Raw genomic sequence first — 24,137 nt, forward strand, 5'->3', positions numbered from 1 at the left:
TATATATATATATATATATATATATATATATATATATATTTTTTTTTTTTTTTTTTTTTTTTTTTGGTTCTTTTGGTTTTTTGAGACAGGGTTTCTCTGTGTAGCCCTGGCTGTCCTGGAACTCACTCTGTAGACCAGGCTGGCCTCGAACTCAGAAATCCACCTGCCTCTGCCTCCCAAGTGCTGAGATTAAAGGTGTGCACCACCACTGCCCAGCACCTGTCTTCTTTTGCTAGGTCAGATGCTTGCCTTAGACTCTAGAGCAGCGGTTTTCAACCTTCCTAATGCTGCGGACCCTTTAACATTTTCCTCATGTTGTGGTGACCCCCAACCGTAAAAGTATTTTTGTTGCTACACAAAACTGTATTTTTGCTACTGCTCTGAATTGTAATGTAAATATCTGCCATGCAGGATATCTGATATGATGCCCTTGTGAAAAGGTCATTTGACCCCCCCAAAGGGGTTTTGATCTACAGGTTAAGAACCACTGCTCTAGAGGGTTTTAACATTGGGGAAGACTGAGGATGTAGGCTCTGGATACTGTAGTTGGCATCACATACACCAATGGGGTGGGGGGGAACTTATCCTTATAACTTACATCAAGTGGCTTAATCAATGCCATGCTGAAACAGGCACTTTGTTCTTTTAAACTTGCGGTTGCAAAATTATTTTTTATTCATTATTGATTCAAGGCTTGAGAAGTGCCTGGAAGTGCATAGAGAATTTCGAAGTGAAGAAATGGGGGGGAAATGTAACTCTGTTGGAGTAAGCACGGACTAGTCAATGGGTGGGATATTTTCTGAATACCTTTCAGAACCATTTAGATTTAAAGTAGGGCAAGTGTACTGGACTTTTCCTGCCAGTAAACATCCTGACCTTTGTGTGTTTAATGCCTAATAAAGTCGTTTTATTTTTAAATTTTATTTTTAGATTGGGCTTCTGATATATGGTGCCCCTATTAGAGATCTGCACTACATCGAATTATTATTTTCCAAGTAGGCAAGACAACCATGGATTTTCTAGAGTCTAAAAAGACCGAAGCAAGCTGTTGTTTGTTACCAGGTTAAACAATCAGGAAGTGGCGGACTTGGGCAATGCAGGGCTCCATTTGGGCCAGCTTCATTTATTTACTGATGAGGTCTGAGGAAGCTTTACCAACTCACTGGGAACGGTGGTTGCAGGGAGCTGGCGTGACCCAAGAAGAGAAAGGGCCTCTGAGATTCTGTCCTTGGGCCACCTTTGTTGGATTAAAGGACATCTAATGAATAGGCAACTCCTGGATTGATAATTCCTATCGTTGATGTTCCTTCTCGGCGTTTTAAAGTTTATTTAGGAAGTTATAGTAACGGCTTTGAGATTTGAAATTAGCTAAACGCTTCTCTGGTGCCTGGAAGAGTGGTTGTAGAACGTGCTTGGGTGTGATACTTGTCCCTGTGAGAGAGTCCAACTCATGGGTGTGTGCCTTTAGGCATAGTGGGTAATGCTAGCCAGGTTTGACTGATACATCTCAGAGCCTCTGCTTCTTCTCATTCTCTAAGCAACGGGAAATGCTGAGGAACATGGGAATTCAGCAGAGGAACATGGGACATGTAGGCGTGCTTGCTGTGCATCCATGGGGATCTGCCAAAGAGGGCAAAGGTAGCTGAAGAATCAACAAAGTGATACTTCACTCAGTCCTGCTAGAGTCATCAATAAGTGGCCATGTTTTGGTGAAATAAACTTTATTATGAAACACTTGCAAATTATACTGGCCACTGTTGAGATCTGGGTTCAAAAGAGTTCAGTTATACCTATATCTGTAAGCACAGACTGAATTAGTAAAGATATTATGGAGCTCTCTCTCGCGCTCTCTCTCTCTCGCCTTTCTTTCCTTCTTTCATTCTATATTATTTTATGTGTATTTATTTTCTTGAGCGGTCAACATGAATCTCCTGTTCATTTAGGCATGGATCAGGAGATCTCACTGGAAGAGCTAAGCATAGCAATGTGTTTTGTATGACCTAGTGCCCAACTATTTTTAGATAACTTAATGGAAATCCAAATGTAACTTTGATTATATATACACCTTTTTGACAAATACGTTGACTTAGAGGATAACTTTAGTGCAAGATGTGGTTTGTCTGTATAGGTGTATATATACAAGCTCTTTAGATACACACACACACACACACACACACACACACACACACACACACTTGAGTGACTCACGCCTGGAATTGAATGTTGAGTTTATAATCCCAGTTCTATGTAGAAAATGGATTTCGAGTTTTAAATGTTTTAATTGGAAACAGATTTTTGAAGTGTTGTCCACAAGCAAAAGACTTGACAACTAAATTCTTTGTAGCATCCAAATGTATTCCAGAAGCAGACCCTTAAGATGGACAATTTATATGCTTTTTTTTTATGCTCAAATGACAAGGTAACTTTTTTCTTGACATATAATCATGTTCTTCTCTTTCGTTTTTTAGTAATCCACCTTCAAGGAATTGGGGATTCGAAACGTTGGGAGTGTAAAGCAACATGGCACATCTACTGAAATCGGCTGTGACTGGCTCCTCATGTCCTTTCCTTAGCAACTTGGGGTTCTGTAAAGTTCTACCTGGGAAGAAAGACTTTTTACGAACGTTTCGTACTCACCAGGCACTGTGGTGTAAATCCCCGGTAAAACCAGGTAAAACTTAACTTCACCATGTGCTTCAGGCCTTTGATACATGCAAAGAAAACACATTAAGTTTTATAGCCTGGCGTTTATGAGTGGTCATTTTAAACAGAAAACAACAAACATCAACAGCAACAAAAACCCAAAGGAGTGTTTTGTTGTAGTTGGTTATTAGTCTCTTTTCTAATCAACCCAGTGGTGGCGGCAGCAGCAGCCCTGTGTTCCTCGCTGCCGGCGCCCCAATGTTTTATGTTCTCCAATGAAAGACATACACATTCAGCTTTATGTTTTAGCATGCCTTAAACAGCTCAATGGCTGAGCCACTCCCAAACCCCCACATGGCTAACACTGCTTCCCTCCCATATTCCCAAATTATTATTTACTAAAATCTATATTCTATCATTGTTTTCCTAGACTCAGTGGGGGTGGGGGTGGGGGTGGGGAGTGTACTTTTCCCTGGCTCTTCCATGATTTGTATGCTCTCTCTTCTGCAGCTGTCAGGTCTGGACCTTACTCCTTTCCTGGCATGGTGGTTCTAAATCCATCTTCCTCTCTTGGTCCCCTTGCCTGCGAAGCCTAGAGTTCTGTCCCTGCCCAGCCATTGGCCACCAGCAACTTTATTTACCAATTAAAACCAGGGACCCTCAGCGACTTACATGCTAATTCTTGTGCACTTTTGGGAGCCCAATTAACATAATACAAGCATTCGATCAAATCCACAACAGTACTTTTTCCTATTTTCCAGTTACAGAAATTCTAGATTGCCATTGCTAACAGAGAAGATTAAAAAATAATGGGAAAGGAAAAAGATTAACTGGTTGTATTGTATTTGGGAGCCTTTTTGCTTGTAGTAACCATTTCTTCTCGCAGCCCTTTCTTTGTTTCTAGAAGGTACTGAAGAATTGTACCAGATAGTGTTCACTGCTCAGGACCTAGGAAGGAAGTGTGTTAACTGATCTATAATAATGTTCCTTGCTTTAGTAAAAAGCAATCTCGTTGCAGTTCAGGTCAGAGATGTTAGTCTTCCCACATGTTGTTAGCAGCTACTGTTCAGCTTGGTTTTGTGTCTGTCTGTCAGTCTGTCTGTCTCTGTGTATGTGCACATGTGGGCAAGTGCCCTCTAAGACCAGAAGACAATGTTGGGTCCCCTGGAACTGGAGTTCCAGGCTGTGGTTAATGTCCTGATGTGAGTGCTGGAATCCAAATATGAACCCTTTGGAAGAGCAGCCATGACTCTTAACCACTGAGCTGTCTCTCCAGCTCCACCCTTGTCACTTTGGTTCAAGCCATCATCTGCCACTCAAGTGGTGTGTTACTTTCCTAAACAGTATCTGTGCTTTCAGCCTCTGCCCTCCTGCTGTCTGTCTGTCACATGGCGATGGTAATACCCTTTTTTAAAACTGTAAGAGCATGCCAGTCCTTTCTTCAAAATCACTACTGTCTTCTCAGCTCATACTGAGCAAGAGTGAAGGTTTCCCATGGCCTATCAGTCTTCTGTGATAGGAATCTCAACTTGATTCTGTTGTAGGTACAGGCCAGAAGGAGGAGAGGCTCCAGAGGTCACCTTCTAAGCTGAGTCACCTGTTAGTGTTCTTCCTGAGGACCATCCTAGTACACTGTCTGTCATTCACTGGCCGGACCTTAAGCATGTGGACGTTTGTCAGGAAGACTTAGACATTTAGTTTTTAGTCCAGATGGCAATATGCCCAGCTAAGAACGGTGCTTAGCTCCTAAGATGAAAGGGTGCCATGAATGTTTCTTTTCCCTCTCAGGGCTTGCAAAGACTCCTTTCTAGTCACCAAGGAGCCGTTACCTTGAATAGATCTTGTAGCCTTGTTCCATGTTCTCAGGTGACAAATCTCTATTGGCAGTGTACCTTTCCCTTATCGCTGCCACATTTATCTTCAGAAACTTGCTTTTAATCTGCTCGGGGAAAGCAGTTACCTAGTAATAGAATTGATAAGACAGAGGCAAATGACCATGTTGACAACATGAGGATTGAACTTGTGAATAGATCTATGGACATCAAAGACCTCTGCAGCAATATGTGTAAATCTTCCTTGTTTAACTTTTGATTTTTATTTTCTCAACTGACTAAAAAAAAAAAAAAAAAAAAAAAAAAAAAAAAAAAAAAAATCTTTAACAGATAAGGAGACTCCAAAGCCTGCCCTCACAGTGACACACTTCCTCCAACAAGGCCACACCTCCTAATAGTATTACTCACTATGGGCCAAGCATCCAAACACAGGAGTCTTTCCAATCATTTAAACACATTTCTATTCTGACCGACTTAGATATTTAAGAGACTTTTTTTTTTTCTTTCTTTTTTCATTACTGGGAGTCAGCCCTAGGGCTTCCGACATGCTGGCTGGGTATTTACGACTCGGTTACTTACATTCTCTGCTGCTCTTCTCTAATTTCTCCCATGTTGAGCAATACAGTTGTTGCTCAGTAGAATTTCCAGCGTTTGACCGAGTGAGTTCCTATCATGGTTCTGCTGAGTCAGTTTCTTTTCCCTGTTTATTATTTATTTATTTATTTATTTATTTTATAACATTTAGCTAGACCTGAAGGCTCCATTAGCTTAAGGATACATTTCTGGCAGGAACACCCCACGGCAGTGTTGTATATTATTGTATTGCATCGGGAAGACCACTTGGACAGCGTAGGTGTTGTCCTTGTGGTCTGTCTGATATGAAGTTCCTACCAGCTTTTCCAACTCAGATTCTTTCTGCCATTTGATGGATGCCCATTAACTAAGCTCGTGATTTTATTAGGGCTCTCGGAACGGTGAAATTTCATCAGTCTTTCTTCCTTCATCAGCCAGAATTTTTCTATAGAGAAAACAGATTTTCTCTGTTGGTCACTTGCCTTGGAATGGACCTGGGGAGGTGGGATAAATGCTCTTTCCCATTACTTGTTCGTTCTGTTAATAATCACTTGGTTCCCTTATGTGTTAATTTCCTATTCCTGATGTAATAAATAATCATAAACCTACTGGCTTTTTACCCACTGGAAGTCAAAGTCCAAGGGAGTTGTCACCAGGCCTCCATCCAAGTGCTGGCAGTTCTGTATTTGTCCTGGGAGAACTGTTGTTGTAAACCTTTCAGCTGCTGCAGAGCTTCTCTGCCTGTCAGATTGTGGCCCCTTTCCATCTTGACAGTATCAGTGTACCGTCCTCAGGTTGCCTCTTGACTAGGACTCTTTGGCTTTGTCCTGCATGTGTAAGGACTCTGTATTACCCTGCAGCTCTCCAGATAACCTGGGCTATTCTTCCTACTGAAGGCCCAGAGATTACCAACCCTTAAGTCCATCTGCCATCATAACTCCCCTGAGCCATGCATGATGGATTCAAAGGTGGTAGGGACTGGGGCATGGATGTTCTCGGGAAGCTGTTCTTCTGCCCATCATGCTGCATGTTCTAAGTTGAGCCATGCCCTTTAAAATACTTAGTACTTTTTTTTGAATAATCAACATGAACTCATGGGTTATAATATCTTTGGAAGTGTTCCACTCCATTATTCTTTTAAAATTTTCCCTTTATTTTATGCCTGTTGGGTTTTTTTATTTGTTTTTTTTTAATTTGTTTTTTTTTTTTTTTTTCCCTGCATGGATGTCTGTGCACTCATATATTCCTGGTGCACATGGAGGCCAGAAGAACCTCCTGGAGCTGGAGTTATAGACAGTTGTGATCCACCATGTAGATGCTGGGAATCGAACCCAGGTCTTCTGGGAGACCAGTACATCCTTCCAGCTCCCATTCATTCAATTTTGATACTCAAATTACCAGAGTTGACTTTTTTTTTTTTTTTGTAGCCCTGGCTGGCCTGGAACTTGCTATGTAGACCAGGTTGGCCTAGAAATCACACAGATCCATCTACCTCTGCCTCCTGAGAACTGGGATTAAAGGTGTCTACCATCACTACTGGCTCCCCTAAATACTTTTGACTCAACTCTGTCATCTTTAGTAGCTGCGTTGGCTTTCGAAATGCAAGGCTTCGATTTGAGGTTTTCAGATGAGTGGCAAACTCCAGAGAAGTGCAGATGTGACTTCATTTTACACTTGGATCTGATATTTGCCAAACTCCTAGTTTTCGCTCTCTTTAGGTAGAAAATAAGCATTTGTCTGCCTCTGGTGTACTGTAAATTATTAGTGTATAAATAATAGGGGAATATAAAACTATGTTCAAGTGCTGGTATTTTCAAGTTGCCTTAATCTGTCTAAAGTCTCAAAAAGTTACTCCATATTTATAATTTTATTTATTTTTTTATTATATATTCAGTGGCAAGAATGGAATTTTTAAACTATATAGTAAGCCCTGTGTAGAAACATACTGTCTAAAAATACATTAATAGCTTGGAGTGGTGGCACACGCCTTTAATCCCAACATTCTGGAGGCAGAGGCAGGTGGATCATGTGCGTTTGAGGCCAGCCTGGTCTACAAAGCAAGTTCCAGGACAGCTAAGGCTACACAAATAATCCCTGTTCCCCTCCAGCCCCCCCAAAAAAGGATAAAAAAAATAGTGGCTTCATATTGATTAAAGCATCAGACGAAACTGGTGTCCCGTCGGTAGAGCTAGCCTGAACTCTGCATAAAGATGTTTGTGTTACTTGCTTTCTTTTGAGTTATAAGGAACAGAATCACAATCAGGTTATATATAGTTCGTATGAGGGTGTACTGTATGGATTCTTGGGCCCAGGAATCTCTTCATTATCTTGGAGAGGTGGAATGCATTCCAGGTTTCCTAGTTCTGGCTGGTCTTTCTTTAAGTAGCCACTGCTACTTCTGCTCTGACTTCTTGCTGATTATTGCATGGCTATGCTTACAAATCACTTCCATAGCAGCTGCTCTCTTAGCCTTTGTGTGGCTTCTCCACTCAAACCTCCTAGGAGAGACCATGATTGGGTAGGTGTTTTAGTTACTTTTCAGATGCTGTGATAAAACATAGTGACCAAAAACAACTCGAAGAGGAAGAGATTTATTTCGGCTTATGACTGTCTGGTTACATACGCTTCATCACTGGAAGAAGGCAGGGTAGGAACTCACGGGAAGAATTGGAGGCAGGAACTGAAGCAAAGGTCATGGAGGAACATTGCTTATTGGCTGCTCCTCATGGCTTGCTCAGTCTGCTTTGTCATTCTATGCAGGATGACAAAGTCTGCCCCCAGTGAGCTGGGCCTACAACATCAATCACTAATTGCACTAAATGCACTACAGACTTGTCTACAGGAGAATCTTATGGAGGCATTTTTGTTAATTGAGACTCCCTCTTCCCAAGTGTTCTAGCTTGTATCCAATTGACATTAAACTAGCCAACGTAGGTTAATAACTGGCCAACATGTGTTCTGGATCTACAATTCCTATGTAAGTCATGTCATTGGCAGTGGCTGCTGGCTTCTCTCATGCCCGGCCTGTCAGATGACTGTCTTTGACCTGGTTGCTGGCCTCTCAGCTGCTGGTCAAGTCTCAGGATTCAACCTTGGAAATCTATAAGAAATTTCCTCTGGCCAAATTGTCAGGAAAGGAACTTGAGCTATGTCAGCCATCAGAGTATCTCTGATAGAGCTATTCTGCAGTAACTTATTTCTGTCTTTACTAAAGGCCAGGACAGGAAGACTGTAACCCCAGAGGGTGAAGGAGAGGAGTTAGCATGCGATGTGATTTCCCAACTCAGGTATTTCTCTCCTAAGAATAGACTAAGCTTGTGTCTTAAAGAGAGATGTTCAATTAAAACATTCAGTACAGTTTGTTCAAAAGTTTATCACTTCAAACCAGGTAAACGGATTGTGATCGTAGCAGCTTGGGCATGGTTTCATTTTGAAAAAACAGATTGCCTGTTTCCCTTCCCTGAAGTCTGCTCTGAAACACATTTTTTAGCTTTGTCTAAACTCTGGTTTTGTTTGCTTTTAGGAATTCCATATAAGCAGTTGACAGTCGGGGTTCCCAAGGAGATTTTCCAAAACGAGAAGCGAGTTGCATTGTCTCCTGCCGGTGTCCAGGCCCTGGTCAAGCAGGGCTTTAATGTGGTTGTGGAATCAGGTGCAGGCGAAGCTTCCAAGTTCCCAGATGATCTCTACAGAGCAGCAGGGGCCCAGATCCAAGGAACAAAGGAAGTTCTGGCTTCTGATCTGGTTGTCAAAGTAATTACTCTTTTCTCTCCTTTGTTCATAGCTTCATGTCATTTGTTGAGACAGGGTCTCAGTGTATAGCCCTGGCTGGCTTGGAACCCACAGACGTCCACCTACCTTCACCTCTCCAGTGCTGGGATCAAAGCCACCGCACCCAGCTTTTCCAAGTTTCTTAGTGCTCTTTTTTTTGTTTTTAATTGACACATAATTGTTCATATTCATGCAGTGATTTTATATATATATATATATATATATATATATATATATATATGTGTGTGTGTGTGTGTGTGTGTGTGTATAATACATACCTATGTATGTATAATGTATATACAATGTACAATGATCAACTCAGAGCAGTTTGCATGTTCATCATCTTAAACATTACCCGTTCAGCTTTTCCTACTTGAAAGTCATACTCTCTTTTCTCAATGAAACCATGGAAGGGAAATGGAGACCTTCATTTTTATATTAGCCGGGTAGATTTTTTTTTTTACTTCCTATTTTTTTAGTTATAAACGATATCTCAAGACCTTTTAAAGTCACTTGGGCAATGGGTCACTCAGCCCAATGCTCCCTTCTCCAGAATGGTCATGCCGTTTCTAGAACAGGAGTATGTGGGGTAAATGACTGTCTTCAGTTATTAGACACTGCACACAGTATCCTGGGCTGTGTTCAGTAACGCCTTTCCATCCTAACAGTGTATAGTCATCAGCAGGAAGTCTGTGTATAAATGGGTCATGTAGTCAATTAAAAGAGACTTCTACCCAGCTAGTATAAAAATGAAGATAACTCTATTTCCCTTCCATTCATAACGTACTTGACCGGGGGCCTCTGTTGAATCAAGCCCGTTCCTGTTCCGAGGAAGAACAGGTTTAGGGAATCATTCACTTGGTTTGATGTCTTGGGTGCCAGTGGTCTCAGCTGAGCCTTTGATGAGGGCCAGTAGAATCAACTCAGAGCAGTCCTCGAGTTTTTTATTAATCTCCGAGATAGATTGTGTGTGTGTGTGTGTGTGTGTGTGTGTGTGTGTGTGTGTGTGTGTGTGTGTTGCTGGTTTCACATATGCCAGGTAAGTCCCCCACCACTGAACCACACCTCCTGCCCAAAGAGTCACAGGTTCTCAGCCTGGATTCACATGAGTCACCAGCTCAGGGATAGTAGGAAAAGGCGCTTTGGTAAATGAAGAAAAAAAAAAAAATGCCATGATAGGAAGTGATGGGAGCAGCATTCTTGTTGGTGTTTAAAATGTAAATCCTACAGGCTGTGTTTTCTATGCTCGCTTCACACAGAACAAATATAGGGAGACTTCTTATCAGAACAACGGATTGAAGCGAGAGTGCGTTTAATTCAATTCGGTAGCGGCGCTAGTTTACATTGTGTTCCTTTATAGGTCTGGAACTTAAATCTATGCCATAGAGTCTTTAAACAGACAACATTCCCAGTGCCTCACTACCTCACAAGTTCATGTTTGCCAAAATTAGTAAAGATTGAGTCTTTTCATTTGTTTATTTGTTTTTTGGAGACAGTGTTTCACTACGTAGCCCTTGCTGGCTTCTAACTGGACTTGTGGACCAGGCTGCCTTCCCTGTCACAGAGATCTGCTGACCTTTGTCTTTCGGTGCTGGTATTAAATATGTGTGCTAGTCTAGAACTCCCCGTTCTGCGATTGAGCCTTTGAACATAAAACAAATTTTATTTTTTTTTTGGTCTTTTTTCCCCCTGATATCTCATAGTTTTAAAACAGATTTATCAGTAAGTTCAGGGAGACCAGGTTCACTGTAAAATCTTTGTAGTATCTCAGTGCTCGGTAGCTGTCACAGCTGACCCGGTGCTGCGTGCTCTTTACTCAAGACAGGTCAGAGGTCACCAGTCACAGGATGGTTAGCATACATCTTCATATGCTTTGCCTTGCTTAAGGTCAGGCAGACATTTATTGATGGAAGACTTCTCTCAGAAGAACTATCTAAACAATAGTGACGTGCCTTACATAAATTGTCCTGTTTGCTTAAAAAAACACGGTGAAGGTATTGGTAGTTTCAACCTGTGATTTGGCTTTCATTTCAGGTGAGGGCCCCCATGGTGAACCCGACGTTAGGCGCTCACGAAGCTGAATTTTTAAAGCCGTCAGGAACTCTTATTAGCTTCATCTACCCAGCTCAGAATCCAGACTTGCTCAATAAACTTTCCGAAAGAAAAACTACAGTTCTGGCGATGGACCAAGTTCCAAGGGTGACAATAGCTCAGGGCTATGATGCTCTCAGCTCCATGGCCAACATTTCTGGGTAGGTATATTCTTTCCCATTTCGGTTGACCCAAATCACAGGGAGGTAGAACAGGCGTTCATAGAGTTTACCCTCACCATAATTGTTGGGGACTGAGCTTCTTACACTTAAATTAGTTTTTGTGATTTGTTTTATTTCTTTTCACAGTAGTTACACTAATATATGTTACATGTCCTATCTTTATGGTTAGAAGCAATATTTATACCTACCAAAGTAGGTATAAAGTAGCTGTCTGAGTATCTGCATGAGACACTTATTTTTTAAAAGATTTATTTATTTTATGCATATGAATACACTGTAGCTATCTTTGGACATACCAGAAGAGGGTATCAGATCCCATTACAGATGGTTGTGAGCCACCATGTGGTTGCTGGGAATTGAACTCAGGACCTCTGGAAGAGCAGTTGGTGCTCTTAACCACTGAGCCATCCCTCCAGCCCCCGGAAGCTGTATTTTTATGTTGTGTGTGCATGCATCAGATTGAAATGGTTGTTTTTATAGGTCACATATAATTGGACACTGACAGTTTCATGTGTTTTAATGTAATACAGGTTGAGAACGCCTGAAAATTTGGGACCAGAAGTGTTTCAGATTTCTGACTTTTTCAGATTTTGGAATATTCATATAATGAGGTGTTTTGGACCTGAGATCCAAGGGTACACAGGGAGTTTATTTATGTTTCATATACACTTTATGCACATAGCCTGAAGGTCGTTTTGTAAATATATTTTGGTAATTTTCTTTATGAGATGGTACATTTCAGAACTTTTTTTTCTCCTTTGGGATGTTTTAAATACAAAGTTGGTATTTCGTGCTTGATCTGTGACCCAGTACATGTCTGCTGTGAGGTTAGGGATGCGACATCCTGCTTGTAATAATGTCAGTGCCCCATGTGGAACAGTTCTGACTTTGGATGTTTATATTAGGAGTGCTTAGCATGCTGTATTATAACTAATTAATTAATTAACTAATTAAAAAAATAGTTTAGCTGTGTAGTCCAGGCTGGCCTCGAACTCGCTATGTAGTTCAGGGTGGCCTCAGGCTTCAAAGTTGTGATTCCGTTGCCTCCAGCCTTCTGAGGGCTGAGATTATAGCCACATACCATCATGGGTAGGTTGCTCGTGTTGCTTAGGGTTTCCTTAAGTAAGTTAATAAAATATTTAATGAATTAAGATAATTTCCCGTCTCGTGTCACAGCCTGTCGTTTTTACTGGAGCGTGTCCTCTTCTGAGGCCTCGGTGACAGCGGATCTCATTTGCCTGTCAGCACTGCTGTCTTCCCTGTCTCTCTCTTTTTTAGAGCTCTGTTTCTATTTAATAAACTACAGAGGATTTTAAAAATTTGTCGGGACTTTCATACATGAATACAATGCATTTTCGTTCATATTTATTCCCCACTTCTCCCCTAATTTCTTCCCGATTCACTGCCCAGCCCCTGACCCCTGAGTCCATTTTGTGCTGACCATATTGTCATCGGTGTAGGGCCATCTACTGGAGCATGGTTGACTTACCAGGGACCACATTATCAAAGAAAAAAAAAAAAAAACCTGACTCTTCCTCCTCCAGCATCTACCTTCCTGTTCCACAGTGAGGGTCGGGGAGCCCCTCATCCTCCATGCTGAGGTGTTGACTGGCTTGGTCATGCATTTGCAGGTGGCCTCCGCTACTGTGAGCTCACGAGCGCAGTGGTCTGGTCTTCCTCAGGAGACCTTGGTTTGCTGTGGTCCTCCGTGAGGTCTGGAGGGAGGAGGTGTGTGGAGGTGTCCTTGTTTGCGCCATTTAAAGTACCCAGGCATGAGTGTCTGTCTTTGGAGCAGGACTTAATTCTGCTCAAAAACCAGTTATCATCAAGGTAACATCTGTACTACTATCATGGCTGCACATGCGTCTTAGTATTCAAATAGTTGTGTTTAACTAAGTAAAGATAATATGGAAATGAGATTAGTGTAGTGGGCCCCAGACATCCTCTCAAAAGATTCAGCTCACTGTTAGTTTTTATTGGATAACTTTGTTTCTGTAGTTAAATCCTATTTACTGAGCATTTGCCATGCGACAAGAACCACACTGAACATTTCACCCGCGTTAACTTTGTTCTCTCAGTAACTTTCAGAGCTTGACATGCTCCTTGGCTCTTATTTTATAGATGAGGAGAACCAGGGTTAACCTTGCTCAGATCTGATCATTTGGTCTGTCTCAGGAGCCCAGATTTTTACCCACTACAGATCAAGGGTAGTGATTTTTTCCCCTCTGAGACTGAGATATTATTATATACAATGTCACACCTAATCTAAATAGACCTCCCCTAGTGTAATAATGTAAGTACCGCATAGCCATCAAAGAAAATTCAAACTACACAGTTTTAAAAAAAAGGGAAGTTTGAAGAGAGGGAGCCTCAACACGCGAAGAAAGGTGCTGATGGCATTTGGTGTCTTTTCTTTTTAAACTATCTTGGCTGGTCTGCAGTACTTGTTAGGAAGCGGCTGAGTAGCTTTTAGGGTGAGAGTCTTCCTCCACAACAATGCTGCCCAGGGCAGGATTCTCACCCTGCTGCTGACTAGCTGAGTGCCAGCAGGCAAGTGGGCCTTTTGCCTTCGTGTCTGTGTTTATGAAGCAAATGTAGTGATTGTATGCATTCAGAGGCTGTTTGTGAAGGTCAGAGGGATAAGATTACATACTTACAGTGCTCAGAATTAATATCGCCACAGAGTATACTGTGCAAGCATTAGACTTCTGCAGTTATATAACCGACAGGTTATCGTAATGTATGGCCTTCCACCTTTTATTTTATGGAACTGTCTGTTTAATTTTTTTTTTTTTTCAGTTATAAGGCTGTTGTTTTAGCAGCGAATCACTTTGGAAGGTTTTTCACTGGCCAGATCACAGCTGCTGGAAAAGTGCCCCCCGCGAAGGTATGTATAACTTCCTTGTGATTTATTTATCATAATATTATGTATACAAGTGTTCTGCCTGCATGTATGCCTGCACGCCAGAAGAGGGCACCAGATCTCATCATAGATGGTTGTGAGCCACCACATGATTGGTTGCTAGGAATTGAACTCAGGACCTCTGGAAGAGCAGTCAGTACTGTTAACCTCTGAGCCATCTCTCCGGCCCCACTTCCAGTGTTTCTTAATGAGGCAAATTGAAGGTGTCATAAAATATGGTTATTTTTAAATGTCTTGCTGTGTGTTATCCTCACTGATGTTATTGTCATAATTAGAAATTTAGAGCGAAGCTTTACAGCTGAGTATTTAATATTGCTTGAAAAAATATTGGCTCTTTTGTTCGTTTGTTTTAAAAGTTCTAGTCTTTTTTCTTTTGCCTTTTCAGTTTCCGACTTATTTGAGTTTTTAAATGGATCTCGTCAAGATTGATCTGTGGGTCAATTTACTATTACTTTTTAAAGAACTTCAAGATATTATTCAGTAAATCCATGTTTCCTGATTACTGCAGTGCCGTAGTGTGTGGAAAACACTTTGATGTCTTCCATCTTGTTAGCCGAGGATGGGGAGGGGCATCAAGAGGACAGGAATAGTGGGAGGTGGGACAATCAAGGCACAGCGGAAGGGAGCTGCTGCTTCCTGAATCCAGGCTGGGAAGATATCTATATCTATATCTATATCTATATCTATATCTATATCTATATCTATATCTATATCTATAGCATCTATATATCTATATCTATATCATCTATATATCTATATCTATATCATCTATATATCTATATCTAGATCATCTATATATCTATATCTAGATCATCTATATATCTATATCTATATAATCTATATATCTATATCATCTATATATCTATATATCTATATCATCTATATATCTATATATCTATATCATCTATATATCTATATCATCTATATATCTATATCATCTATATATCTATATCATCTATATCATCTATATATCTATATATCTATATCATCTATATATCTATATCATCTATATCATCTATATTTATATCATCTATATATCTATATCATCTATATATCTATATCTATATCATCTATATATCTATATCATCTATATATCTATATCTATATAATATATCTAAATCTATATCATCTATATATCTATATCTATATCATCTATATATCTATATCTATATAATATATCTAAATCTATATCATCTATATATCTATATCATCTATATATCTATATCTATATCATCTATATATCTATATCTATATCATCTATATATCTATATCATCTATATATCTATATCTATATAATATATCTAAATCTATATCATCTATATATCTATATCTATATCATCTATATATCTATATCTATATAATATATCTAAATCTATATCATCTATATATCTATATCATCTATATATCTATATCTGTATAATATATCTATATCTATATCATCTATATATCTATATCTATATCATCTATATATCTATATCATCTATATATCTATATCTATATAATATATCTAAATCTATATCATCTATATATCTATATCATCTATATATCTATATCATCTATATATCTATATCATCTATATATCTATATCTATATAATATATCTATATCTATATCATCTATATATCTATATCATCTATATATCTATATCATCTATATATATATATAATATATCTAAATCTATATCATCTATATATCTATATCTATATCATCTATATATCTATATTTATATTATCTATATATCTATATTTATATTATCTATATATCTATATCTATATTATCTATATATCTATATTTATATTATCTATCTATATCTATATCTATATCTGTTAATGAGAAGCAGCGAGTGGGAGGATACAGCATCGGAGGTTATATCATGGCCCTTCAGTGGGGAGTCCACTGAATATAAGCCCCAAGGTGGCTGGCTGATGCAGGGCCATTCCTACAGGTTATTTTATTGCAACTCAGAGTAGGACAGACACTCTACCCTGTGCCTGGCTTTTTACACGGGGGCTGGGGATCTGAACTCAGGTCCTCGTGCTTGTCTCACAGGCACTTTATTCACTGAGCCATCTCCCTAGCCTAGCTATTCTCTTGAACCTCATTTCTCCTAACTAATCATGTAACCTTTTCAGTCCTTTCCCTGGTGTTTTAGTTTCCTCAGGATGGCCTTCAGCTCCTCTTCCTCCTTGCTTTAGAATAGGATTAGAGCGTCTCCTGTGCTATTTCTTGACAGGATAATTAGCCTAGTCCTGTAAGTTTCCTATACTTGTTGTTGTTATTATTTTCTTTTTTGAGTCATTGAAACTTTGTGTAGAACAGGGTTGGTGCTTTTGAGTTTAGACTCTGATGTTTGTTGGCTGAGGTCCCTTTCTGACCCAGTTTCAATGGCCTCTCTCCCGTTCCAAATAAACCAATTACCAACATCCTTTGCCACGGTTTCTGAGCACTGCCTAGGGGTCCCTGGAGCACATGGTTCTGACAACATAGACTTCTTAGAAAAGCAGAAGGAGTGTGGGCCTCATGGGTGGGTGAGAATTTACAAACATCCCTGTTCCTGTGGGTGACATTTGTTCCTACAGGAACAAGGGGTTGCCTTCAATCTAGCCATTTATGGGATGCATAACAAGCCTTGTTTTCCCAGGAAGGTTGGCTCAAGGCTAGAAGCAACAGTGTTTTCAGTGTTCCTCTGCAGGCTGGGGAGGCTGGAGTTTCTGTGGGATTCTTAGGTTCTCTTGGCTCAGATCCTTCTGTGGTTAAGATTTACTTATATGGCATCAAATTTTAGATATGGATCATTCTAGATGGTCCTCAGTTCTGTGTTTCCTTACCAGATCTTCAGAAGCATCTGAGCATGAAGTAGCAGTTATCACGGATGTTCTGTCAAAGTTGTGGCCATCTTGGACACGGTTTTCTGTGTTTCATGAACCCAGGAAAGCCTTGGCTTCAGAGAAGGCGAGGTAGTTGGAGTAACACCCTGGTGTTTTGGTGGTAGTGTCTGTATAGTGAGAACAGACTGGTTTATTTTTAACATGTCTGGCACTGATTGTGCTCGCATGGCCTCTGCTCTGAGATGCTGCTGACTGCCAGCGCATTATTTTTAGGGAAAGTTGTCTGCTGCTGGCATAGGCTGTTACTTTGACCATTAAAAAAAAACACCAGGGATTCAGCAGAAGGATAGACCCTTTGCTGCATTCGTGTGATTGATCTGCACCACCCATTGAATGTTAACTATGTACCAGGCACTAGGAGTTGTTACCTGGTGGTCTTTTGCCATCACGTAGTAATAAGCTTTAAAACATTTCTTGTTCTTTTTTTTCCTTCAGATCCTGATAGTTGGTGGTGGCGTTGCTGGGCTTGCTTCTGCAGGGGCAGCAAAGTCGATGGGCGCAGTTGTCCGAGGATTTGATACAAGGTGAGCACATAACTAGTGATTAATATTTAACTAAAAATATTTGTTTCAAATGAGGCCTATTACATGATGGTTCACTGAAGCCTCTTTGCGCTTTCCAGTTAAACTTTTTTTTTTTTTTTTTTTTTTTTTTTTTTTTTTTTTGCTGTTTAAAAGTTGGCTCAAACTTGGGAGGCAGAGGCAGGCAGATTTCTGAGTTCGAGGCCAGCCTGGTCTACAGAGTGAGTTCCAGAAAAAGTTGGTTCAATAAAACATTTATTATTTACTTACCCCCCCCCCCCGAAATAATAAAGTAATTGATAATTAACAGGCCATCGTTCTTTGTGTACATTGGCAATGGGACCAGAGTTATCTCTAGTAAACTTATAGTTTTACTCTGTCCTTTTAATCTTTAGAATGCTTTTGGGTACTAGGCGGGGCATGAGCAAAGCTAACAGGTACGTTGGGAGGAGCCTCTGTCTAGCATTGAGTGGCCGGAAATAAGTAAAACTGACATCACAGACTCCAAATACTTTTTTACTTGGTAAGACTGGATTGTACAAGCCAGTAAAGCGCTCCGTCACTGCAGACCCACCCTTCACGTCACTTTTTACCTAGAGAAGCCACACAGGAACTCTAATTGTAGTATTTTTTGCAAGGGCATCTGGTTCGGACAAGGAGAGAGCTGACTATTTTTTTTTCTGAAACTTATTGAACATGTAGGAGGAACCATTTTTCCCTGTGTGTTGTACATCTCTACTAAGATGGTCACAAAACATTTTCCTCCATTGTTTGCCAAGAGACGTTTGATTAAGATTCTTTCTTATTGCTGAAGATGCCAGATACCAGCATTTATTTAGTGCTTATCGAGTCCAGTTATCGTTTTGTTATTCGATTTTTTGGGGGGTTTATTATAAGTTTATTATATGTGAGGGCACCAGAGCGATAACATGGCTGCCGATCTTCTCCATTTATTTTTCAGTGCTGGAGATTGAATCTGGGGCCTCCTGTGTGCTCAGCACATGTTCTGCCAACGGAACCTTACCCTTGCACTGCCCAATCATGAATATAGAAAAAAAAAAAATCAAAGTTGGAAAGAGCATGACTTTTCAGAGTGGATGTGCACAGAACACGGTCAACAGCTCTTTCCTGACCTTAGAGAAGTGAGGTGCTTATAAAATCCACTTCACCTCAATGAGAAAAATGAGGCAATTCCAGAGTAGTCATGACATCACCTGAGGAGAGTCAGGGCCAAAAGCGACATGGCTTCTTTCCCTTTATTTTTAATGTTTGCTCATGAGCAGAGTTTCCAAATCTTCAAGCCTTTAGAGAGTGGATTGTTCATGGTTTCGTTATAATGGATAATGATGTTAGAGTCACAGTAGACATGTTTTGACCTAGAAATGATCTGAAACTTGCTGGGTTAGCTGCTGAGCAGTTGGTGTCATTGTTCATAGTGTGAACTGAGTCACCAGCTAGAGCGCAGCTGCTGTTAAGTGTAGCTGTGGTGGTCTGAGTGGGAAGGACTCCTCGGCTCACATGCGTGAATACTTGGTCAGCATTTGGTGGTCACATTTGGGAAGGATTAGGAGGTGTGGCCTTGTCGGAGGAGGTGTGGCCTTGTCGGAGGAGGTGTGGCCTTGTCGGAGGAGGCGTGGCCTTGTCGGAGGAGGTGTGTCACGTGGGGCATGCTTTGCCATCTTAAAAGCCCACACTGTTTCCAGTTAACATTCTCTCTGCCCCATTCCTTCGTGGCTTGAGATGTGAGCTCTCAGCTGCTGCTTCAGCACCATGCCTGGCTGCCTGCTGCCACGCTCCTCACCACAGTGGTCATGGACTCTGACCCTCTGAAACCATGAGCTCTAAACACTTTCTTTTGTAAGTTGCCTGGGTCATGGTGCCTTATCAGAGCAATCGAAAGGTAACTGAGATCCTACTTTTATTTGTAATCTATTTACTTACTATAAAAATCACCATAAAGTAGCACGTTACATTGTAATGTAGTGAAAGCATCATGCAGCTTGATTACTGAAGGCCTTCAAGCAAACACGTGTTCAGCCCCGAACTCCATCCGTCTCATCGAATTTCTATGTAGCTAGAACGGCCATTCCGAGGCTATGTGTTCACAGTTTAATTTCCAATTATATTTTTGCACAGAATAAAAAAAGAAGCCGTAACAGAGTTGAGACTGAAAAAGCAGTTAGCTTTTTGTCCTTCTTCCCCCCACTTCCCTTCTCCCTCTCGCTCTGGTCCCGCTTGCTCTAGCCCAAAGGTTTATTTATTTATTTATTAAATGTAAGTACACTGTAGCTGTCTTCAGACACCCACAAGAGGGCATCAGATCTCACTATGGATGGTTGTGAGGCACCATGTGGTTGCTAGGAATAGAACTCATGACCATCGGAAGAGCAGTCAATGCCTCCAACCGCTGAGCCATCTCACCAGCCCACCCCCCACCCCCTTCTATCCTTCTTCACGACTCATGTGCTCTTTGCGGCATCCTGTTCTTTCTCATCACCTGATATCGCCCATTCTTGTTCTCCTTTGCAACTGTTATTCTGTCCCCATGCGTACATCTGTGCATATATTCATATACATTTTGTAGATTAGGGTCTGAATCTGAAGAGGACATAAGTTTGTTGGTTTGTTGTTTTTCTTTCCTCCTTTCTGGTATTTGGAAACCTTTTTTAATATTATATATCTCAAGTCCACCCATATTCCTGCAGATTTTATGATCCCATCTTTTTTTTAATGGAAAATATTTTTTTTCCATACGATATATTCTGATCCTCATTTCTTCCCAGATCCTCCCTACCTCCCCATCCTTCCAACGCCACACCTTCTTTCTGTCTGGCTCAAGAAAACAAACAGGCAAATAAAAATGACAGAGAGACAAGAATAAGACAAAATGAGCGCCCGCCTACTAAAGTTTAAAAAAAAAATAAACAAAGAAAGAGAATGAGAAATGCATACAAATGCACATGCATATACACACCCATGTGCACACACATATACACACATGCACACACACACAGGTACATGCACACATATAGGCACACACAAATATACATGCATACATACACACACAAAACTTATAAAAACACAAAATCAGGTATCATACTATAGAAGCAAAAGACTGGTGAGGTAGAAAATGACCAAACAGAGCAATATGAGCCAAAGCATCTCTAAAATACCTTAGAGCTCCTTTTGTGTTGGCTGGTACTGCTGGCCTGGGGCCTGCCCTTACATGTGGCCTGTGAGCCACCAGAGGAACTCATTCTTCCTTTGTGAGAGTCTGGTATTTGGAGATAGCTTCTTGGTTGTGGATCAGAGCTCCTGTGTCCTCCATCTTGTGCTGGGATGCTGGCCCAGTGGGTTTGGACCTGCTGTAGGCCCTGGCCATGCTGCCACAGGCTTTGTGAGTTCATTGTGCGGCAGCCCTGTAATGTACGTGTACCCCTAGTTCTGATGTACTGGCTATTTTTCTGTTGCTGTGATAAAAACCACCATGACCAGAGCAATTTGTGAAAGAGGGTAAGAGTCCGTTAAGACAGAGTGGAGGCGTGGCGCCTGAAGCAGGAATTATGCATTATGGGGACATTCTCCTTCAAACCACCACGCCTGGTTAATATGTAAAATATTGTAATGACCATACTTGTAATTGCAGTGGGCACCTCCTGTGATCGCTGTCATTTAGGATGCTTGAGGTTTATTGTAGGGCAGAGATATTGGTGATTTCCACCACTGAGATCTTTGCTGTCTCCCATTTTCAAAACAGAATACAGTGATTGGTGGCATTTATTTATTTATTCCAAGTGGAATATGTTTCACATAATCTAAATATGTTGGCTCTTCACAATTGACCATTTGTTCATTGCAATTTTCCTTTGAGACACCGTCTCTTATGGTCTAGACTCTTAGAAATTCTATCCCCCTCCGGCCTCTACCTTCTATGTTCTGGGATTATAGACACACAACACTACATCCATTTGCTTTCTAAAACAAGTCTACAGATCTATGAGGACTGAGCCCCCACCCCAATCACTTTATTTGAATATTAAAGTTTTTTGGTTTTTTTTTTTTTTTTTTTTTGTTTGTTTTTTTTTTGTTTTTTTTTTTTTGTTTGTTTGTTTTTTGTTTTTCAAGATAGGGTTTCTTTGTGTAGCCCTAGCTGTCCTGCAACTCACTCTGTAGACCAGGCTGGCCTCGAACTCAGAATTCCCCTTGCCTCTGCCTCCCATGTGCTGGGATTAAAGGTGTGCGCCACCACCACCTGGCAAAGTAATTTATGTGGGAAAAATCTCACAAAGAGAACAAACTCTGGATAATTGTAAAAGGAAAACCTCAACTTGTGTGATACAAGTGAGAGCAAATCTTTTTTTTTTATGATTCATTTATCTATTTTGATGTATGTGCATACACTATTGCTGTCTTCAGACACACTAGAAGAGGGCACTGGATCCCATTACATATGGTTGTGATCCACATGTGGTTGCTAGGAATTGAATCAGGACCTCTGGAAGAGCATTCAGGGCTCCTAACCGATGAGCCATCTCTCCAGCCCTTGATAGCAAATCTTAATGTGTATCAGATATCATACCACTATCAATATTGGGATCAAAAGAAACATCACTGGGGTTGGTAATAGTAACATTCTCCCTTTTGTTTAAATAGAAGTTGGTATTCTTGTTTTTTCTTCTAAGAAAAAAAATATATAAGAGCTGCCTATGTCTCAAAAGTCATGGAAACAATCAAGCCAGAGATAGCAAACCAAACTCTTGACTTTTAATTCTGTAGGGTTTACTTATAGCAGTGGTTCTCAACCTGTGGGTTGAGCCCTCTTTGGCAAACCTCTACCCCAAAATACTTACATTATGATTCATTACAGTAGCAAAATTACAGTTATGAAGTAGCAACAAAAATAATTTTATGGCTGGGGGTCGCCCCAACATGAGGAACTGCGTTACAGAGTCGCAACATCAGGAAGGCTGAGAACCACTGGCTTAAAGTGTTTACATAAATGAGAATGTATCCCTGATCTAATTAACTTCTGTTTTCCCTTCAACTCTCCAGAGCTGCCGCTTTGGAACAGTTCAAATCCCTTGGTGCTGAACCCTTGGAGGTGGACTTGAAGGAATCTGGTGAGGGCCAAGGAGGATACTCGAAAGAGATGTCCAAAGAGTTTATTGAGGCTGAGATGAAGCTCTTTGCTCAGCAGTGCAAGGAAGTGGACATCCTGATCAGTACGGCTCTGATTCCAGGTATGCTGCTCGGTGGCTGTTGTCTCTAAAGAGCAAATGAGAATTTGACGCTCAAGTGAGGGTTGCTTTAGTTAGGGTTTCTATTGCTGTGGTAAAACACCATTGCCAAAACCAGTCTGGGAAGGCAAAAATCAGTTTGTTTTGGCTTACAACTCTCAGGTGACACTCACTGACCCAAGTCTGGGCAGGGAGGGACTCAAGAAAGGAACCTGGAGGCAGGAACTGAACCAGAGTGCTGGTTACTGGCTTGCTCCTCAGGATTGCTCAGCCTGCTTTCTTATGCAACACAGGACCACCTGCCCAGAGGTAGGACCACCCACAATCAGCTGGGCCCTCTTACACCAATCACTGACTAACAAGATGCTCCATGGACTTGCTTTCAGTCTTATGGAGGCCTTTTCTCAATTGTGGCTGCCTCTTCTCAGATAACTCTTGTGTCAAACTGATAACACATACTACACCCACACCCACACACCCCTGCACACAAACCAAATCAACTAGTTCAGGACAAATAAGTGTTTCGTGTTTGAATTTCTTTAAAAAATATTTTCAGGTGGAAGATAATTTTGTACTTACGTTTATGTACAGGAAACTTAGCAGTGTACATTTAACCTCATTTAATGGTGAGTTCTATTAGCCTTTGCCTTTCCCAGCTTGGCAGTACAAGCCACAGACTTAGGACCCAGGATGGTGTGTCCTCAGTGGCGGTGGATCTCGTCATATCTGTCATTGTAATTCGTCTTAATAGCTTCCACCAGCTTAGCCAGAGCACCCTTGTCTTCTGAGTCACCTGTGTGAAGGCAGCAGCAGTGTCCATCTTCTTGTAGACCAGGTGCCCCAGCCTGGCCTTTCCCTTGATGATGCAGTAGGGCACCCTCATCTTGCGACACAGGTAGGGCAGGTAGGAGGAACACCAGCTCAGTGGGGTCTACATCGTGGACAATCACCGTTAGCCGACCCTTCCTGTTTTCCACCAAGGCGGTGATTGTATTGACCTCTAGAGCACACAACCACTTTGCCTGAGTGTTTGGGCTGCTACAGTCACCACAGGGCAGTTCCAGTAGGCTGTGACTTAAGGTTTAAGAGCTCACTTTCTCTCCACAGTGATTTCAGGTGAAGAAATGCACACATCACTGCATGTGTTTGAATTTAAGCAAAGGGGTTTTGTTTGTGTCTCCACATAACTATGTTTAGATCATAGGTTATTTTCTATGCACCACATTGTATTCATAAGGAGTACCTTTACTACATTTTTGATAAAGTGCTAACCTATTTCCCCTTCTCAAGGCACTATATTTTCATTGTAGAAAAGTGCAGAGAGCTCCAAAGACTTAAAAGCCAAGTCAGAAATTCCATCAGAGATCATCATGACTAATATTTTGGTGATGTTTCCACATGACAAAGTGTTTCTGTGTATATGCATGTATTTATGGGATCTGCAGGGAATGCTTTTATTTAAGGATACGGCACTTTG

At 40.9% G+C, this 24,137-nt stretch overlaps 1 protein-coding gene across 4 annotated transcripts in view; it reads left to right on the plus strand.

The window, feature by feature from the left end:
• The window catches only part of Nnt (nicotinamide nucleotide transhydrogenase), a 90,057-nt gene that overhangs the window by 2,249 nt on the left and 63,671 nt on the right, over positions 1 to 24,137 (plus strand). For all 4 annotated transcript variants that reach the window (XM_076916191.1, XM_034523386.2, XM_034523384.2 and 1 more), the window contains exons 2-7: positions 2,469 to 2,671; positions 8,572 to 8,801; positions 10,854 to 11,071; positions 13,892 to 13,979; positions 17,338 to 17,426; positions 22,476 to 22,663. In XM_076916191.1, coding sequence (XP_076772306.1) covers positions 2,521 to 2,671; positions 8,572 to 8,801; positions 10,854 to 11,071; positions 13,892 to 13,979; positions 17,338 to 17,426; positions 22,476 to 22,663 — 964 coding nt within the window. In that variant the 5' untranslated portion in view covers positions 2,469 to 2,520. The remainder of the gene's footprint in view (positions 1 to 2,468; positions 2,672 to 8,571; positions 8,802 to 10,853; positions 11,072 to 13,891; positions 13,980 to 17,337; positions 17,427 to 22,475; positions 22,664 to 24,137) is intronic.

This window comes from Arvicanthis niloticus, chromosome 19, assembly GCF_011762505.2.
Source record: "Arvicanthis niloticus isolate mArvNil1 chromosome 19, mArvNil1.pat.X, whole genome shotgun sequence".
NCBI classification, from domain to species: Eukaryota; Metazoa; Chordata; class Mammalia; order Rodentia; family Muridae; genus Arvicanthis; species Arvicanthis niloticus.